Source organism: Podarcis tiliguerta (assembly GCF_965153285.1).
Source record: "Podarcis tiliguerta genome assembly, chromosome: 5".
NCBI lineage: Eukaryota > Metazoa > Chordata > Lepidosauria > Squamata > Lacertidae > Podarcis > Podarcis tiliguerta.
This window is the reverse complement of record NC_139538.1, coordinates 86,291,158-86,312,396: the sequence shown is the minus strand read 5'-3', so window position 1 is coordinate 86,312,396 and position 21,239 is coordinate 86,291,158. Positions and strand designations below refer to the sequence as shown.

At 45.0% G+C, this 21,239-nt stretch overlaps 1 protein-coding gene across 1 annotated transcript in view; it reads left to right on the top strand.

The window, feature by feature from the left end:
* Positions 1 to 21,239, top strand: part of ANTXRL (ANTXR like) — a 53,213-nt gene that overhangs the window by 18,629 nt on the left and 13,345 nt on the right. The window contains exons 11-17 of the mRNA XM_083440438.1: positions 474 to 543; positions 889 to 967; positions 5,466 to 5,561; positions 11,644 to 11,682; positions 13,512 to 13,610; positions 15,514 to 15,681; positions 17,887 to 17,967. Coding sequence (XP_083296564.1) covers positions 474 to 543; positions 889 to 967; positions 5,466 to 5,561; positions 11,644 to 11,682; positions 13,512 to 13,610; positions 15,514 to 15,681; positions 17,887 to 17,967 — 632 coding nt within the window. The remainder of the gene's footprint in view (positions 1 to 473; positions 544 to 888; positions 968 to 5,465; positions 5,562 to 11,643; positions 11,683 to 13,511; positions 13,611 to 15,513; positions 15,682 to 17,886; positions 17,968 to 21,239) is intronic.

The window sequence follows — 21,239 nt, the reverse complement described above, 5'->3', positions numbered from 1 at the left end:
GCTGTACGCCGGCTCCCTCGGCCAATAAAGCGAGATGAGCGCTGCAACCCCAGAGTCGGTCACGACTGGACCTAATGGTCAGGGGTCCCTTTACCTTTACCTTTAACGTATACTTAGCACAAAAGGGCAACAACTCAACCAGCATCGGTTAGGGAATCAAATCACTCTAAAACAGAACAGACAAATAATTATCTATCTATCTATCCATCTATCTTTCTATCTATCATCTATCTATCTATCTCAATTTGTTCTACTCTGAATGAAATGAAATGAAAGGGAAGACACACATATAACCTGTAACTCACTGGCTGAAATGTTAAAAAAAGAAGAAGAAAGGGAAACCTAAAACTATTTGCTGCTGTAACGAATTTTTTAAAAAAACGAAACAGGCACTCTTCATAAACTTGCCATCTAAAGTTTTTTATGGTTGCTTTGTACTAGCATAGAAGTGATTTTTCGTTTCTTCCCTTCAGATGAAAAGCCAACAATTGTTCAAGACACATACTTACTTTGCCCTGCTCCAGTGATAGCCGATGTCGGACAGTAAGTACATTGTGCTTTTACCTGTTCCTCATGCCACCTCTTACCTGTCGTGTTTTCTCCCCCCCAACCCCCCCCCCCGAAACGCTAAAATGTGAGAACCGCCAACTGAAATATATCAGTTCTAAGGGGTTAGAAACTCGTGGGGGTGGGGAGAATCATTGATTTCATTGTTTGTTACGATAAACAGAGAACAGAGATAGTAAAAATTATAATTTATTATTTATACCCCGCCCATCTGGCTGGGTTTCCCAATCCACTCTGGGCGGCTTCCAACAAAAGATTAAAAATACATTAAAACAGAGGGAAAGACCATCGTTTTAATCAACGTCTCTGTTGGCTCTCCAGGGTGGTTTACCTGCAAGTTAGCATGAACAGCGGACTGACGTTCATCTCCAGCTCTGTCAGCATCACCAGCACCCGCTGTGTAAGTATGAACCACGAAACTGAGGGAAGGAAGGACCTAAAACGCAGAAACAAGGACTAAGGGGTTGGGTGGAAAAGTGTTGCTTTTTGACCACCGATCCAGCTCCTAATAATAATAATAATAATATATTACTTATACCCCACCCATCTGGCTGGGCCTCACCAGCCACACTGGGCGGCTCCCAACAGAACATTAAAAACACAATAAGATATCAAACATTAAAAACTTCCCTAAACAGGGCTGCTTTCAGATGTCTTCTAAAAGTCAGGTGTTCTTAACATCTGATGGGAGGGCGTTCCACAGGGCGGGCACTACCACCAAGAAGGCCCTCTGCCTGGTTTCTGGTAGCTTCACTTCTTGCAGGGAGGGAACCACCAGAAGGCCCTCGGAGCTGGACCTCATTCTCTGGGATGGACAATGGGGATGGAGACACTCCTTCAGGTATACTCAAGGGAACATGAACTGGGTTTGACAGGGGCAGCCAACCTTGTTTATTCCTGACCCACTCATATCTAAAGCAGTGGATGGGGTGGGGGGCTAATTTTAAAGCCAAGAAAGGGATCTGTGAGTGTAAGACCTCTTGTTGAAGAGGGTTTTGGTAAGACACTTGCTGCTTTGTCTACACAGCTGCTGACCCAGGTTCAGACTGTGGTCGTTTGAATGCTTGTACTTTATAAGTTAGAAACAAATATTTTATTTATAGAACAATGAATTTGTCTCCTCTCTCTTCCCACCCCCCTTCACTTTGCGTTTGTGGGCATTTTGCTCCTTACGCTGCCCTCTGCAATTCTGTGGGAGGGGTTCAGTTCCCTTCCTTGTGAAAACGGAAGAAAATGCATAGGTCCAGATTCTCACTATGGCATCAGCATAACTGTCTGCATGTGATCCTAGTCAGTGTACCAAGCAAAAATCCCATGCAACAAAGGCAGAGAGAACAAAACATTAGTCACACGTGGGCACACACAACTTACAAAAACAGCAGAGGGGGAAATCAGACATTTAGTCTCTACAACTAAACTTGTATGGGTTTGACTTTAACTATCTGTCTACACGGGACGCGGGTGGCGCTGTGGGTTAAACCCGCACAGAGCGGTCAGAAGGTTGGCGGTTCGAATCCCCGCGACGGGGTGAGCTCCTGTTGCTCGGGCCCAGCTCCTGCCAACCCAGCACTTTGAAAGCATGTCAAAGTGCAAGTAGATAAATAGGTACCGCTCCAGCGGGAAGGTAAATGGCGTTTCCGTGCGCCGCTCTGGTTCGCCAGAAGCGGCTTAGTCATGCTGGCCACATGACCTGGAAGCTGTACGCCGGCTCCCTCGGCCAGTAAAGCGAGATGAGCGCCGCAGCCCCAGAGTCGGTCATGACTGGACCTAATGGTCAGGGGTCCCTTTACCTTTTTATCTGTCCACACAGATTTTTTTGTATTTTGCAATGGCCATTTCTGATTTTGGCCTACCCAGATTGCTAGACAGACCGTGCGGAATAGGTACAGCAGAGACAAAATTTTAGCTGTGCGACTGAGCAGATTTATTTAGCAATATACTAGCAGTGTAAGCGAGACTTGCCTTTCTGGTGGAAATGTTCTTGTGCAGTGCAGTCCCATATATATATTTGCTCAAAGTAAGCCAATTGGGTTGAGTGATGCTCCTAGAATTGCTGCCTCTGGGGCTGTTGCAGAGAGCCAAAACAATAGCTATGTTCACTTGCCCCACCACCATGCGATCAAATGCCACTACTTAGGTTTTCTGGAAATAAACTAAGAAGATAAGATCTTTTCTTACTCTATAGCATGGCTAGTCCTTTCCTTCGAAGTCACTGGTGCTGTTTATTGTCACGTTTGATAATATGTACAAATGCAACATGAAATGGCTATGAGCATGCAGAAAGGAATGTACATAAGAAGATGGCTCTATAGAGCAGGCATAGGCAAACTTGGCCCTCCAGATGTTTTGGGACTACAACTCCCATCATCCCTGGCTAATAGGACCAGTGGTCAGGGATGATGGGAGTTGTAGTCCCAAAACATATGGAGTGCCGAGTTTGCCTATGCCTGCTCTATAGGTACCCAGGACTTTAAAGGTTAATACCAATGCTTCAAATTGGCCTGGTGGAATCAAGGTGCCTAGGGCCTGTCAGCAAACTGATATCGTTTTCTGAACAGTTTTCAGATGGTGCTTTACACTAGTCCGCTCTTGGGCGTGAATGACTCTGGGCGAGGACAGATTCTGCCAGGAACGGTTGTGGTTGGCCGCTTGCCAGCGTTATATTTGAAAACACACACAAAATTAAAACGAGGTTTTAAGCACTGTTTTTGTTCTGCTGCAGTCTGCAGTTACAGTCTCTGGGTGTCGAACCAAGATAGAGGGGGACACTGCTCTCTGAAAACTGCTTTGCACTAGAGAAGCTGTGTCTGGCGTTCGAAGCTTGTGTGGCTTCCTTCTTCATAAGGAGAAAGCAAGGAAATTGATCTAATGTGCTGCCTTAGGGCCTGACCGCAGCCAAACGACACTCGCAGATGTCACAAGTAGCACATTTATTCGCATCCCATTTTTTTCTTTCAAAGACACATGAAGCAGCTTACAAAAAACAATGCAGCGGAGATTAAATTGAAAGACAACAAACGCTGACTAGTATAGCAGCAGTGAGCATGGTAAAAGTCCATGATACAAACTTTCATTTAAAAAAACAATAACTGGGTCATTAAACGCTTGTTAGATAAAAAAAAAATTAATGAAATGAAAAGAATAAAGATTTGCAAATTCAATGCTTAATTGCAAAGGACTTGCACTTAATGATAGATTAATGGGGAAGAGCTGTAGCCTTGGAGAAGCTTCCTGGTTCACTCTCAGGAGATGGGGACTGTTATTGGTTATACTGGATGCGGGCGGCGCTGTGGTGTAAACCACTGAGCCTCTTGGGCTTGCCGATCAGAAGGTCGGTGGTTCGAATCCCCACGATGGAGTGAGCTCCCGTTGCTCTGTCCCACCTGCTGCCAACCTAGCAGTTTGAAAGCACACCAGTGCAAGTAGATAAATAGGTACTGCTGTGGTGGAAAGGTAAACAGCATTTCCATGCGCTCTGGCACTTGTCACAGTCCTCTGTGAGCCAGTAGCGGTTTAGTCCTGCTGGCCACATGACCTGGAAAGCTGTCTGTGGACAAACGCCGGCTCCCTCGGCCTGAAAGCAAGATGAGCGCCACAATCCCATAGTTGCCTTTGATTGGACTTAACCATCCAGGGCTCCTTTACCTTTACCTATACAGTGGCACCTCGGGTTACATACGCTTCAGGTTACATACGCTTCAGGTTACAGACTCCGCTAACCCAGAAATAGTACCTCGGGTTAAGAACTTTGCTTCAGGATGAGAACAGAAATCGTGCTCCGGCAGCGCGGTGGCAGCAGGAGGCCCCATTAGCTAAAGTGGTGCTTCAGGTTAAGAACAGTTTCAGGTTAAGAACGGACCTCCAGAACAAATTCAGTTCTTAACCCGAGGTACCACTGTACTGGTTGCAGCGAAGGAAGCAAGGTGGGGTTTGCAAGTGGTGTGGGTGCCAGTAGTTCAACAAGCAGGGCAGCCGTGGGAAGAAGCAAGTTTTTGTTCCCAGCCCTCCTCCTCACCCTTCTCTGAAGCACTGCATGCTGGGTGATAGAGCCCAGTAGAAACCCAAAGCTGTTTGCAGTTGTAGCTGTTTTAAAGAAAGAGAGGGAAGAAAATACCTATGCTTTTTCTGTTTATTAATTTATATTTTTAAAATTAGTTTTCAATTACAACAATCCAATAATAGCCTCAGTATAACAATGCCAAATTATAATATAATTCCTAATACAAATCATTCAAATACCAAATTACTGTATTTTTCGCTCTATAAGACGCACCAGACCATAAGACGCACCTAGTTTTTGGAGGAGAAAAACAAGAAAAAAAATATTCTGAATCCCAGAAGCCAGAACAGCAAGAGGGATCGCTGCGCAGCGAAAGCAGCAATCCCTCTTGCTGTTCTGGCTTCTAGGATAGCTGCGCAGCCTGCATTCACTCCATAAGACACACACACATTTCCCCTTACTTTTTAGGAGGGAAAAAGTGAGTCTTATAGAGCAAAAAATACGGTATATAATTTAGGTGGCCCCCCGCATACTAGAATTAATGGTTTGATGATTTACTTTGTTTCTGCATTCCAAAATCTTACTGATTTCAATTACATGCCCGTCATAAAAGTAATCCCTTATGCAACAGCTGCAATATTAATCACTTCTGTTCGTGTTGACACATTAAGTAACTTATAAGCGTGCAAGTGAAGCTCTCATACTGTGTCATTGCTTTCCCGGTGTGTGACATTTATTCTGTCCGTGATGTATCTTCCTGTCCTTCCCATCATCACCTCGTACACCATACGTCTAAAACCCGCGATTAAATACGAACCGCGTCGATTGCAATGCGAAATAAACAATGCCCGGTTCTGTTGCAAAATCCGTAACCTTGGAATACCTTGCTTGCTTGCAGCATCGTGGGACGATTGTTTTCATTGTGCTACTGATCCTGTTCCTGCTCCTGGCCTTGGCTCTCTTCTGGTGGTTTTGGCCGCTCTGCTGCACCGTGGTAAGTGTGCGGGTTGTATTCAAGGCTGTTTTTTAAAATTTCTTTTTATATGTTGTTGTTGTTTAGTCGTTTAGTCGTGTCCGACTCTTCGTGACCCCATGGACCAGAGCATGTCAGGCACTCCTGTCTTCCACTGCCTCCCGCAGTTTGGTCAAACTCATGCTGGTAGCTTCGAGAACACTGTCCAACCATCTCGCCCTCTGTCGTCCCCTTCTCCTTGTGTCTTTCCCAACATCAGGGTCTTTTCCAGGGAGTCTTCTCTTCTCATGAGGTGGCCAAAGTCTTGGAGCCTCAGCTTCAGGATCTGTCCTTCCAGTGAGCACTCAGGGCTGATTTCCTTCAGAATGGAGAGGTTTGATCTTCTTGCAGTCCATGGGACTCTCAAGAGTCTCCTCCAGCACCATAATTCAAAAGTATCAATTCTTCGGCAATCAGCCTTCTTTATGGTCCAGCTCTCACTTCCATACATCACTACTGGGAAAACCATAGCTTTAACTATACGGACCTTTGTTGGCAAGGTGATGTCTCTACTTTTTAAGATGTTGTCTAGGTTTGTCATTGCTTTTCTCCCAAGAAGCAGGTGTCTTTTAATTTCATGGCTGCTGTCACCATCTGCAGTGATCATGGAGCCCAAGAAAGTCTCACTGCCTCCATTTCTTCCCCTTCTATTTGCCAGGAGGCAATGGGACCAGTGGCCATGAGCTTCATTTTTTTTGATGTTGAGCTTCAGACCACATTTTGCGCTCTCCTCTTTTACCCTCAATAAAAGCTTTTTATATATAAATTTTTATTACTTTTTTTAACATACCATTTTCAACAGTAATTAAGTATATTTTTACATCTTATTAAAAAAAAATTACTTCCATCATTCCTGTCTGAAAACTTTCCAATCCAATCTCTTAGTATACATTTCTTATTTTCCCTGTTACATTAAAACTCATAACCAATGTCTCTATTCTTTATCTACTTTGTAGCACTTCATAGATTTATCCCTACAAAACTTCTTGCAGTCCTTCTAGCGTAATTTGTTGGTTACAATTGCTCTTCAAATAGTTCATATACTTCTTCCAACCTTCTGTAAATCTCTGGTCCTGCAGGTTTCGAATCCTTCCTGTCATTTTGTCCAATTCTGCATAGTCCATTAATTTCGTCTGCCATTCTTCTTTCGTCGGAATTTCTCCTTGCTTCCATTTCTGGGCTAACGATACTCTTGCCGCAGTTGTTGCATATTTTTTTTTTTTACATCTTGCCTCTTAATATCCTGACCTATAATACCAAGTAAAAATGCTTCTGTTTTTTTTAAAAAAATTGTATATTTCAACATCTTTTTCATCTCATTATATATCATTTCCCAGAAGTTCTTTATTTTCTTACGTTCCCAGTATTCAAGGCTGTTATTTGGCTGTTATTTAAAGGAGAAATGTAAAAGTCTCTCCCTTGTTTGACCTGAGAAATGAAGAGTTTCCACCTCCCTTCCCTGCACGCCCAAAATTGTATTGATTTCCAAATATAACAAGGCTTAAGAAAACAGCCGCCTCTCTTACTAGGTTCCTGAACTTTTAACACCAGGCCGACACATGCAGATTTAAGAAACGAAGGTTTTTCTTTTCACTTTAGTTTCCTGTCAGGAAACCCTTCTTCATTTCTGTGTGATAGATTGCTGTTATCCTGGGATATTTTTTATTATTTTTTACCAAAGGGTCACATGGAAACGTTTTAACTATATTAATAGCATCCTAAAACAGTGAGAGGTCTAGGTGCTGGTAAAGGGACAAAGACAGGCCATCCTTGTTTCTTTTGCTCAATTTCCATCCTTTTTTCTTAAAAGGAAGGCATAGGAGATGGGCCAGGAGAAACTAGGTGACTGTAGTGAGATTCAATCTCTGATCGGTAATGAACTGATGGGACGACTTTGCCCTCTCCTGTTGCTGATCTTTCCCGTTTTGTAAAAAGGCGACAACAGTAAGAGTTCCCTGCAGGGATTTTGTGAAGATTTATTAAGGCAAAAATAGAGTTGCCTGTCCTTAACCTTGGCTATAAGGAGGCTAAACAATAGGGTACTGAGTGGGATGTGGGTGGCGCTGTGGGTTAAACCACAGAGCCACAGGACTCGGTCCCAGCTCCTGCCAAGCTAGCAGTTTGAAAGCACGTCAAAGTGCAAGTAGATAAATAGGTACTTCTCCAGCGGGAAGGTAAATGGTGTTTCCATGCGCTGCTCTGGTTTCGCCAGAAGCAGCTTAGTCCTGCTGGCCACATGACCTGGAAGCTGTACACCGGCTCCCTCGGCCAATAAAGCGAGATGAGCGCCACAACCCCAGAGTCGGCCACGAGTGGACCTAATGGTCAGGGGTCCCTTTACCTTTAGCTTTAACCTTGGCTATAAGGAGGCTAAACAATAGGGTACTGAGTGGGAATGGTCAAAGAAGCATCATGAACAGGAGCAGGAAACCTGATTTTAAGAAATTGTTTTAAATTAAATTAATTTGGCTTGATTTGTAATAATTGGGAAAATTAATAAAAATATTTTTTTAAAAGAAGCAGCAGCCAAATAATAATAATAATAATTTATTTGTACCCCACCCATCTGGCTGGGTTTCCCCATCTCCCAATAGAATATTAAAAACACGATAAGACATCAAACATTAAAAACTTCCCTAAACAGAGCTGCCATCAGATGTTTCCTAAAAGTCAGATAGTTGTTTATTTCCACAGGGCAGGGGCCACTACCAAGAAGGCCCTCTGCTTGGTTTCCTGCCAAGATGTTTCCAGAGCTTTGGGGCTTATGTTTAATAAAATGATGTCTTGAAGAAAGCTTGACTGTGAGCTCCTTTCTCGCAGGAACGGGTGCTGTGTGCTTTCATTGCACAGAGAGCCCTTAGTAGATTCTGCAGCCAGCAGCAAAGCGATTAGATTCTCGGGCTGCATGCCAGGATCCCACCCCAGTACTTGCACTTGCTTGTAAGTTTAGAAAATGAGTCACTTCCTCGCTGCTCAGCTCTGCTTTTGCGAGATACCCCTGGCAGGGTTTTCATCTGGAACTGGAAAAAGATTCGTGGCGGCTGAGCTTGCAGAATGATACAGAGCCCAGAAGCCACATTCCAAGCAGAGGCAGAATTCACTAGATATTAGTGGTCCACAGACAACAAAGCAAGGTTTGGTTTCTAAGGAACAAACATATTTTTACAAAATAAATCAGTAAGTTATTTCTTCAGAAAAGGAATGCCAAACAATCCTATTTCAGCTGCAACCGAGGGCTGTTTCATATATTGTCAGCTAGAAACCTGGGCCAGCAGCCAAGCTGAATGCCCTTGCATGATCTTTTTATTTCCTGCGTTTATACTTTCTGTGTACATTTTTTAAAAATCTTCAAGTATCCACTGCTTGTTAAACTAAATTTAGCAAGCCAGTAGAATTATATGAGTGGATTGCATTAATTTCCTCAAACCAATTATATCCGCGCCATCTTATACCATTAAAAAAAAACTGTAAAAGAACAGTTTAACGAGATTGCCAAGAAGCAGAATACTTCTTAACAGGCAGAAGAATGTGAGCACACTAAAATGCGGAAAGCATAACTGACTCGTTCATGGCTGGTTCACGGTGGTAGTAGCCTCGGTTTCTGCAAACTTCACATCAGGGTACATTTTCATTTTTGTCAAATTATCCCTGATTTGCCAGGGGTGTTTTTAAAGAGTCACACCCACCACAGCTGCACAGCCGGTGGCAACAAGTTAAAGACAGATGTGTGGGCTGGATGGCTGCCACAATTCTCCATGATTAAATGCCTAATGTTGCAATCCTGGCCCCCACCCCCAAATGCTGATTCTTGCCTCTGCTTGTGGGGGAGCTCCATTGTCGCAAAAGCCCTGAGCTTTTACCCCTGTGGTCAGGAAGCTACTTTCCCGGGGTTAGACTAGATGGCCCTCGTCGTCCCTTCCAACTCTATGATTCCGTGATCTGTGAGTTTCAGGGTCCAATGCTGGATCCCAAAGCCCCACAGATCTCCCGAGGGGCCCGATCTTTGGAACTCGTACAGCGAAAAAGAAAAAAGTGCCTACCTTTTGTTTTGTCCTGAAGGAGTTGGCAGGATTGTAAGCACAGCAGTGAATACACTGTGGCTTTTCCATTGCCCCTCGCTAGGAAAATTGGTGTTTTCCCAGTAGTGATGTATGGAAGTGAGAGCTGGACCATAAAGAAGGCTGATGCCGAAGAATTGATGCTTTTGAATTATGGTGCTGGAGGAGACTCTTGAGAGTCCCATGGACTGCAAAAAGATCAAACCTATCCATGCTGAAGGAAATCAGCCCTGAGTGCTCACTGGAAGGACAGATCCTGAAGCTGAGGCTCCAATACTTTGGCTACCTCATGAGAAGAGAAGACTCCCTGGAAAAGACCCTGATGTTGGGAAAGATGGAAGGCACAAGGAGAAGGGGATGACAGAAGACGAGATGGTTGGACAGTGTTCCCAAAGCTACGAACATGAGTTGGACCAAACTGCGGGAGGCAGTGGAAGACAGAAGTGCCTGGCGTGCTCTGGTGCATGGGGTCATGAAGAGTCGGACACGACTAAACGACTCAACAAGAAAAAGGAATATTGGTGGAGCAATCCCAAGCTTAGGTTCATTTCCCAGGCTTTAGCAACGGCACTGTTGAGCCTGGAGCAGGAGTGGCTGACCTCTGGGGCTGCAGATATTTTGGGACTCCCAACATCCATCAGCTCCAGCCAGCATATTCCTCCCCCCCCCCATTATATTTTATTAAGTTTCAATATTTTAACATGTATAGTCACAACACGAATTTGTCTTTCATTTTTGTCAGCTTCCTGCCCCCTTTCCCATGGAGTTGTTATTGGCAAAACCAATATGGTGTTTCGCAACTTTCCGACTAGTTGCAGGACCTTAGCCAGACCTCGCAGAGTAAACGCAGAATCCACGGAAGCAATTGACGACTTGGCTGCAGACAGGATAGACGAAGCAGGAATCAGGAACTTGTAGTTAGGTGTTTATTATATACAGTGGACTATTTACAGGAACAGAACATGGATCTTATGCTAGCTCTCTCTGATACGACTCTCAACTCCTACACCTACAACTCCTACTAGTTCTCATTCCAGTTAGTAGGCCATTAATTATCACTCCTTTGAGAGAGCTTGTCCCATCAGGGAGCAGTCTTCATGTCTCTGTTATCACCAGGCAGACTTACTCCTTCAGATTGCCTTCTGGCTGTCTGCCAAACCTTAATTGACTCTGTGTGAGTAGCTGCACGTACACAGTTTCCCAACAGTTGTTTTATCCTCCCCTTCTGTCACACCTCATCTTTTATCTAGCACATCATAACCACAATATTATAATCTAATTACTTTTGTTGCTCATAGGTCAAATCCTACTGGCAGGTTCATCATACTATAATATTTCTTTAACTAGTCTGAAAAAGGCAACCATTCTTCCACAAAACACTCATCATAAGATTCCCTGTTTTCCTGATCATTTTGCTGGTTCTGCTTAGTCCATTATCCATTCTTCTTTGGTTGGAACTTCTTCTTCCTTCCATTTCTGTGCATATACCATATTGGCCCGAATATAAGCCGCACCTTTAAAATTCAAGGGGTGGGGGGAGGAAAGGCAATACCCGTATATAAGCGACTCCCATAAAATTCTGCAGGCACTCACACCCGTAAATGGCAAATGTAGAAGAAAATCCTACAGCGATATCGTAAAAGCCAATTTTTGTAAGGTTGCGGATTTAAGCCTCACTTTAACTTTTCACGGTCGGAATTTGGGGGGAAAAGTCTGGCTTAGATTTGGGCCAATACAGTAAAATCCTAGTTGCTTTAATATTTTTTTTTTGGGGGGGGGGGGCGATTTCTGCCAGCATATTCAACAGTCTGTGATTGTGGTCCAATGGCATCTGAGGGGTACCACTGGTCTAAAGACACTAAAGGGCTCAGGTAAAGCCAACCTTTGCGAACCTTTTGAAGAGATGAAGTTGTTGAGCCGGACTGTTTCAGTGAGGGAAAAGGTTGCATGTAGATGGGGGACAAAGCTTGCAGGCACTGACAGGCCTGTGTGTGTGTGTGTTTCAGGTCATCAAAGAACCGCCACCGCCACCCCCAATGGAACCTGTAAGTATGTTGTTACTCAAGCTGTTACCCTGGAAGGAGCATCATTCCCATAGGGCAGGGGTTATCAACCTTTTTCAGCTGTGGTCCAGTCCACTGTCCCTCAGACCATGTGGTGGGCTGGACCATATTTTGGGGGGAAAATAATGAACAAATTCCTATGCCCCACAAATAACCCAGAGATGAATTTTAAATAAAAGGACACATTCTACTCATGTCAAAACACCAGGCAGGCCCCACAAATAACGCAGAGATGCATTTTAAATAAAAGGACACATTCTACTCATGTCAAAACACGCTGATTCCCGGACCGTCCGCAGGCGATTGGGCGATTGGGCCACATCCGGCCCCCTGCGCCTTAGGTTGCCTACCCCTGCCGTAGGGGTTTCTGGGAATGGCAGCGAATGGGGCAGGCTAGGTAGGGAGAAGAGTCTCCCATTAATTTATCCAGTAAGTGAGCAATTGCAAACTGAAACTTCCGGTTCTCTGGGAAGGAAAACAACACAGTTTCCATTTCGTTTCTATGGGGGAAAGAAAGGGCTGTCTAGCTCAGGCTTCCCCAACCTCGGCCCTCCAGATGTTTTGGGACTACAACTCCCATGATCCCTAGCTAGCAGGACCAGTGGTCAGGGATGGTGGGAATTGTAGTCTCAAAACATCTGGAGGGCCGAGGTTGAGGAAGCCTGGTCCAGCTCTACCATTGGAGCTTCCCTCTTTTTTCCCCGTCCCTCAGAAGGAAACAGGAATGGCGTTGTTTACTTTTCCTTGGGATATTTGAGGTCACACTGGGCTGCACTCTGCTGCCAGCTTCCTTTTGCTTAATGCAGGCTTTTGTTTTTAAGGAAAAGGAAAAGAGGCACCTTCTCCAAACAGTATCTACATTAGTGATACTCAACACTAATACCCTGGCTGGCGCAGGGTAACGCCAGTTATCCACGCCAGAGCTAGCACTCTTAAAACGGAAGAGAAGTCCCAGCAGCGCTAAAAATGTGTAAACGGGAGCGTGGGGTGTACGGCGCTGTTCAGTGTAAATAAGCATAACATGATGCATGTTGGTGCAAAAACACCTGATACAGACTAGTGGAGTTTGAGCTGGCAGTGACAGACTAGGAAAGTCTGAGGGGTAATTTGCTTCCAGATGCAGTAATATCTTCCACAAGAAACCATGATCAAAATAATAGTTGTATAACTGGAGCAATGAATAAACAGGAGTTTGCGAGAAATGTGGATAGTTTCAAAAGTATATAATAAATACAGTGGTACCTCGGGTTAAGTACTTAATTTGTTCCGGAAGTCCGTTCTTAACCTGAAACTGTTCTTAACCTGAAGCACCACTTTAGCTAATGGGGCGTCCTGCTGCTGCTGTGCCGCCGGAGCACAATTTCTGTTCTCATCCTGAAGCAAAGTTCTTAACCTGAGGTAATATTTCTGGGTTAGCGGAGTCTGTAACCTGAAGCGTATGTAACCTGAAGTGTCTGTAACCCGAGGTACCACTGTAAGGTCATATTTTATTAATGCATTGCCCTTTAGAATATCTAGCATTATAACGTACAATACAGCTTTAGAATCTAAATGGATTTTTGAAGCTCTGTCTGTATTTGATTGCAGATAAATAGCCTTAGCTAAAAAGGCAAAGAGCCCCTCTCTCCTTCTTTTTTTATGCCCTGGAAGGAGCTGCAGCTGGGAAAACAACGAGGTTTCTGTTTGCCGCCAGGCTATGAATGCAGACATGCAAAGCCAAGAATAGAGATTTCAGATGCCTGTTTGTTGATGCCTGCTTCCTGAGAATATACACACACGGATCGCTCTCCCTTTCCGTATCTTTCCCACAGGAGTCAGATGATGAAGATGGGTTTCCAAAGAAAAAGTGGCCTACAGTGGATGCATCATATTATGGAGGGAGAGGTGTCGGTGGAATCAAAAGAATGGAGGTATGGCATTTGTTCTGAAGCCTGGGTGGGGCTCCTAATTGCGTCTGCAAAACTCCTCACATACACAAGCAAACGGTTTGCATGTGACCATGCACATTCAGATGATTGGTGTTGAGGACAGGCAGGATCCAATCTCAAAGTTTGAGAAATCTTCGTAATTTGGGGCCTTCAATCAATCACCTGTTAGTGCCAGGCAAGCTGATACATGGGTGTCACAGGGACACGGGTGGCGCGGTGGTCCAAACCACTGAGCCTCTTGGTCTTGCCGATCAGAAGGTCGGCGGTTCGAATCCCCATGACGGAGTGAGCTCTCGTTGCTCTGTCCCAGCTCTTGCCAACATAGCACTTTGAAAGCACGCCAGTGCAAGTAGATAAATAGGTACCGCTGCAGCGGGAAGGTAAACAGTGTTTCCGTGTGCTCTGGTTTCCGGCACAGTGTTCCATTGCGCCAGAAGCGCATGCTGGCCACATGACCCGGAAAGCTGTCTGGGGACAAATGCTGGCTCCCTTGGCCTGAAAAGTGAGATGAGCGCCACACCCCCAGTCGCCTATGACTGGAGTTAACTGTTTAAGGATCCTTTACCTTTACCTTTTACATGGATGTCAACATGGGCAATTCATTTATCAAGCCAGATTCTCTACTGATGGCGTCAGTGGAGCAATATTGATGTTATGCCAGATCGTTCCTGGCCCACATGTCACAAACTAACAATTTTATAAGAATAATTTTATTTTTTTAAATTTTATTTTTACCCCGCCCACCTGACTGGGTCACCCCGGCCACACTGGGTAAACCCCAAAGTATTTTGCACTTGGACCCATGGGAAATCTCAAGGTAATCCAGTAGTGACAGGTTTTTCAGGTTTCACAGTTCTACTGAAATCATATCACCAGTGGGTTTTTTGTGGGGTTTTTTTAAATGTTTAGGGGTATTCTCATTTTGACTCAAGAACATCACCATTTTATAGTTCAAATCGGGAAAAGTAAATACAGTAAATGGACAAAAGTACAAAGAACATGCATTACCTCATATTGCACAGCTGACAGCTCACAGTAACTTCCACATTGGCATGAGGTTGTGTGCACTAACATCTTCTCGAAACTGACCAATCACAGTCCTAGATTCCAATTCCTACTTCACACATTAAACGCTCGCTTCCGTCTGAGACTCAGGAAACACCGTGGCAGGAAATGAGGCCGCCATGGGGGGTAGCAACAGAACTGATGATTCACTGCACTAGAGAAGAAACTAATTTTTTTTTTTAAAAAAAAAAAATAGTTTCTTCTCCCGTTAGATTCACAAAATGTTTTAGGGGTACGCATACCCCTGCGTCCCCCCAGGAAAAAAGCACTTCATATAACGAAACTAGGATGAGATCACTGTAATTCTTAAAAGTTCAAGGACATAACCAGTTTTAAGCAGGTGCGAATTCGTAATTAAAAAATAATACTGAAGTACGGAAGCATAAATGGTATAGAACGAAACTACCCCTGTCCCCATCCCCCCAAAATAAATAGAAATTCAATCTGAGATAGAAATTCAAAATTGAGAAAAACATAATATGCATGACTTGGGGGGAAATTATGAAAGTGTTAACCATGGGTAATGGTAGTGCCGTTAGAAAAGTAATAGAAGAGTCTTGTGATAAGACTAAAGAAACTGCATAAACATTTGTGGACTAAAGCCTTATCAGGTGCATGAGGAAGTCTGATTCTCGTGCACATACAGCTGTGGAGGGGGGAAATGTAGAACAGCGGGGTCAGATGGCAGTGAAATGCAAAAACAAGACCTGTGACAATTCATCTGGCTATTTTCCCAGTCAAAATCACAAACACCTCACACATAAAACCCCAATTTCCCACCTGCTAGAGAGAATATTCCGTTGTGTTTTGCCTTAATCAGGTGAGATGGGGTGACAAGGGATCGACAGAGGAAGGAGCGAAACTGGAGAAGCCCAAAAATGCCGTCATCAAATTGCCAGAAGAGGAATTTGAGCCCTGGGAACCCAAGCCAAAGAGAGATCACCCCCGGAGGTTGCCCTCCGAAAGGAAATGGTACACTCCCATTAAGGTAACGCGCGTATTTGATTTTCTTCTAGATTTTGCCAGATACCCGCTCCCAGAATTGAACACCCGAACGGCCACCATCGTTCTTTGCCATGATCTTCTTAGGGACTTGCTCTCCTGCACATATTAACTGTAAAGAAAGAAACCAAACCAGTTCTTAATTTTATTACATTTTTATATGCTGCCCAAGAAGCAGAGAATTGGGGCAGTTTCCGGCAAGGTCTCGTGTGATCTTGCCAGAACCTACCACCATTGTTGCTGCTTCGCAGGCGCCACCACAGGATCCAGGTAAGGGGGGCTGCGGCAGGGAGGCAACTTCCTGGTTTGCCTCAGGCGGCAAAATGGGGCGGGCTGCCTCAGTGCAGAACAGTGATACCCCCTTTTTTCTGAGATTGCGAGTTGTTTTCAACTGTTTTAATCTTGTGTTTTGCCGCTGTAACCTGCCTTGGGACCTTAGGGTAAAAGGCAGGTAATTACGATTCATAATAGTCGTACCTTGGTTCTTGAATGCCATGGTATTTGGACGTTTTGGCTCCTGAACGCCAAAAACCCAGAAGTAAGTGTTCCGGTTTTTGAACGTTTTTTGGAAACCGAACGTCGGTCGTGGCTTCCAGTTGAGTGCAAGAAGCTCCTGCAGCCAATCGGAAGCCGTGCCTTGGTTTTTGAACGGTTTCGGGAGTCGAACGGACTCCCAGAACGGATTAAGTTCGAGAACCAAGGTTCCACTGTAATAATAAAATATATAAAAGTAATATAAAAGTAATATAAAAGTCCCAAGGCAAGGCAGGCAAATGCTGCAAGCAGTCCACTAAAATTATGTGTATAGGGCAAGTTAAGGTTATGTGTAAATAAGATTTGCCTGTTTAATAGGCCCTTGATCCGATTGCCATGTTGTTAAGATTTCTGAAATATTTTGTTACAAATTTTTCAGAAATGTGAGTAACAGGTAGGATTCCAGCCAAATCTAGCCAATGTGGTTAATGATCAAGAATGACGGTGTTGCCGTCCAACCACACCTGGGGAACCAGTGTTGGGAAATGCTGTTTCGTCCCGCCCAATATGATTCCTATGCAATAGATTTATCTGTCTGAACTGCTTAGAATGGCTAAAGACCTCAAATGCTGTTTCAAAAGACTGGTGCATCTTAATTCTGCCTTAATTCAACGTGTTGGTGCTTGCCTTTAAAGCCCTAAACGGCCTTGGCCCAGTATACCTGAAGGAGCGTCTCCACCCCCATCGTTCAGCCTGGATGCAATTGTATGCAACTGATGAAATTGTATGCAATGGAGGGGGACTGAGCATCATTCCCTCCCCTCCTGTCTTCAAGACTTACACTCCATCACTGCTGGGACTTTTCTCAAAGCCTGGCTTCAATAGGGACAGTAAGATGGGATAGAAAGAAGAGTGTTTCAGGCTGCAGGTGGCAGTGAGGCAATAAGAAAACAAAAGGGGTCTTACACTCACAGATCCCTTTCTTGGCTTTAAAATTAGCCCCCCAACCCATCAACCCAGCCTCTGTTTTAGATGTGTGAGTGGGTCAGGAATAAACAAGGTTGGCTGCCCCTGTCAAACCCACTTCATGTTCCCTTGAGTATACCTGAAGGAACGTCTCCACCCCCATCGTTCAGCCTGGACACTGAGGTACAGCTCCAAGGGCCTTCTGGTGGTTCCCTCCCTGCGAGAAGTGAAGCTACAGGGAACCAGGCAGAGGGCCTTCTTGGTGGTGGCGCCCGCCCTGTGGAACGCCCTTCCATCAGATGTCAAGGAAATAAACAGCTATCTGACTTTTAGAAGACATCTGAAGGCTTTAGGGAAGTTTTTAATGTTTGATGTTTTATTCTGTTTATTATTCTGTTAGGAGCCTCCCAGGGTGGCAGGGTATAAATTATTATTATTGTTATATTTGCTGTCCCATTTGCCCCAGTTGGACTGATTCCTGATTATTAATTAATTCTGCAAAGGCTACGAGACTTGAAAAGCCAGCTGTGTGACCAGTACAATAGCAACCCTAAACTCCGAGCCTAAGTTTTAAAGGGAACACCAACCCCTTGTGGAACATGCAAGATAAAAATCCTGTTTGGAAGAACCTCTTTCTTGCCTGAATTTAGTTTCAGTTTGCTAGTCGTCATGTAGCCCATTGCTGATATCAAACCAGTCTAGGAAACCTACTGTTTCCAATGTCCAATATGTCAATCATTTCTTATTTCAGGGCAAGCTGGATGCCCTCTGGGCCCTTGTTCGACGAGGCTATGATCAAGTTTCTCTAATGAGACCACAGCCTGGGGATAAGGTAAGGTTTTATAAGTGCCTTGAGACGTCACTTCCTTCTTGTCAGAGACAATGCTTTTCATCTTTCTCTCTGTCTTTGTGTCCTATCGAATTCCTGTTAAAACTAAACGTTTTCAATCTGAAAGTATCTATTATCATTCTGCATTAGTCTGAACCCCAAAGCCATAACTGGATCCTGTTTTATTATTTAACACGCAATCAACAATATCTTTTTTATATGCCTGCTGTCTTTGGCCATGGAGTTTTCTTGGCAGGGATACTGGAGTGGCTTGCCGGTTCCTGCTCCAGGTGGATCACATTTGGTCAAGACACTCCACTATGACCTGTCCATCTTGGGTGCCCTGCTCGGCATAGTTCATAGCTTCTCTGAGTTATTCAAGCCCCTTCGCCACGGCAAGGCAGTGATCCATGAAGGGGTCTCTCTTCTCATGAGGTGGAGACTCCAATACTTTGGCCACCTCATAAGAAGAGAAGACTCCCTGGAAAAGACCCTGGAAAAGACCCTGATGTTGGGAAAGATGGAGGGCACAAGGAGAAGCGGACAACAGAGGACAAGATGGTTGGATAGTGTTCTCGAAGCTACCAACATGAGTTTGACCAAACTGTGGGAGGCAGTGGAAGACAGGAGTGCCTGGCGTGCTCTGGTCCCGGGGGTCACGAAGAGTCGGACACGACTAAACGACTAAACAACAACAATATCTTCCAGCTGGTTCGCAATGAAAAAAATAACTAAATACTGCATTCCAAAACTAAAACAATCAGTTAAAAGATAGACTAACAAACAAATCACCATTGATACCAAGAAAGGTCCTAAAACAGATAATTTAACAGTTGGTCTGTGAGCACTTAGAAAAGGATGCTGTGATTGCTAAGCGGCAGCATGTTTTTCTCAAAAGCAAGTTATGCCAGACGAGTCTCCTTTTTTGATGCAGTTACCAGCTTGGTGGATCAGGGGAATGCTGTGGATGTAGTATGTTTTGATTTCAGTAAGGCTTTTGACAAAGTCTCCCATGATATTCTGGCAAAGAAGCTGGTAAAATGTGGACTAGATGAGTAACTGTTAGGTGGATTTGTAGCTGGTTAAGTGACCGAACCCACAGAGTGGTTCCTCATTGTCCGGGGGAAAAGTGACGAGTGGGGTGCTAGAGGTTCTGTCCTGGGCCTGCTGTTCAGTGTCTTTATAACTGACTTGGAGGGAGGAATTGAGCGGATTCTAACCCAATTTGCAAATGTCACCAAACTGGGAGGGATAGCTCATACTGCAGAAGACAGAATCGGGATTCGAGATGACCGTAACAGATTGGAGAACTGAGCCCAAACGGACAAAATGCATTTCAATAGGGACAAATGTCAGTTTGTGCACTTAAGCAGGAAGAACCAGGTGCACAAATATAAGATGGTTTGCCTGCATCAACAAAGTCTGGTGTCCTGATCAAGGGAAGCTCTGTTCTGCAGTGGGGAGGAAGAAGCAGCCAAGATACATTCCGAACATCGTGATATATCAACATATCACAATATTTAGCTGCTGAGGTGGGGTGAAATAGCACACAATTTTGTTGCCCATAAAAAGGCAGATGGAACGTTATGGGTTATTTGAAGAGGAGTAATACAAAAATTATGGGACGCGGGTGGCGCTGTGGGTAAAACCACAGAGCCTAGGACTTGCTGATCAGAAGGTCAGTGGTTCGAATCCCCACGGCGGGGTGAGCTCCTGTTGCTCGGTCCCTGCTCCTGCCAACCTAGCAGTTCGAAAGCACGTCAAAGTGCAAGTAGATAAATAGGTACTGCTCCGACGGGAAGGTAAACGGCATTTCTGTGCGCTGCTCTGGTTCGCCAGAAGTGGCTTAGTCACGCTGGCCACATGACCGGGAAGCTGTACGCCGGCTCCCTCGGCCAATAAAGCGAGATGAGCGCCGCAACCCCAGAGTCGGTCACGACTGGACCTAATGGTCAGGGGTCCCTTTACCTTTAATACAAAAATTGTGTTATGCTGCATTGCAATGCAGCGCTGTGCCTTCCCTCCCCACCCCTGTCCCTAAAGTACTGTGTGCAGTTGCAGTTATGCCACAATTTTATGACTGTGGCAACAATGAGGCTTCTGGCATAAGGATGGGGGCAGGCTTCCCATGTAAGCTAAATCTCTGCGGGTAGCAGGGTGGGGTGGGAGAGAAGCTTGCCTTATGGAGCCCTGACCTTGTCCTTCTCAGATCCTCCTTTGATTTGGTTTTCGAAAAGAATCTGCCCTAGTATGCATTTCAGCAAATAACCACACAGGAAATTCCCCAAGCCCTGGTTGACCAAAAACCTCAGCAGAAAAGAGTCAGCATTCATGTTTACTCCAGCCCGGATGGAAAAGCCCGCCATTTGTCTCTGAAAAATGCATGCCCTCTGTTGCTGAACACCATCCCATACATCGTATTCAATGAGGTTTCTTTTTTATAATAATAAAAAACAACAACCAGTGCTAAGTATGGCCTACCACTAATCAGAACCATAGCTGTCAACTTACAGATTTGAAAATAAGGGCCCAGCAGCCTCGGAAATAAGGGATTAGCAGCCAAAATAAGGGATTTGGACTTAGTTTATACATAAATCCCACACTGATGGAGCCATGCTGCTTTGGCTGCCCCTGACTGTGTTTTGCAGGGGGTTGGACTAGATGATCCTAAGGGTCTACGACTCCCACCAAAGAAGAGTGGCAGACAAAACTGATGAACGGCGTCCAGATGGCAAAGCTTACAGGCAGAATTAGAAACCAGGGAGAGGACCTCTTTAATAAAGAATGGGGAAAGTTTATAATTTATTTGAAAAGCTATTGTCAAGAGTTACATACATTGGGAGGATTGACAGAAAACTTGTAAAAATCTGAACAATGGATGGACAAATGATTTATAAGAATAGAGTTATGAAAGGGATGCAGAGGGGGAAATCACTACATTAAGGTGCTGCACTGGTTGGACGGTATGCTAAGCAGCACGTCGAGGCTGCCGTCGTCCTGGCGCGAGGAGTTCCATCGGCTCTTCCCCACCCAAGAGAGAGGGAGGGAGGGAGAGAGACTCTTGCCCACGCCACCCGCGAGCCCAGCATGAGGCGATTGCAGTGCCACGGCGGCCGCTGAAGTGCCGCCCTTCTGCGTCCCTTCCCTTCCCATCCCCTCCTCTTCCTCCTCCCTCAGGCCGCCTCCGGCTTCCCCTGGCAGCGCAGCGGAAGTCTTGCAAGAGAGGGGCTGCCTGCCTGCCCACCGCCACCCGTCTCCTCACGACGCGCCCCGAG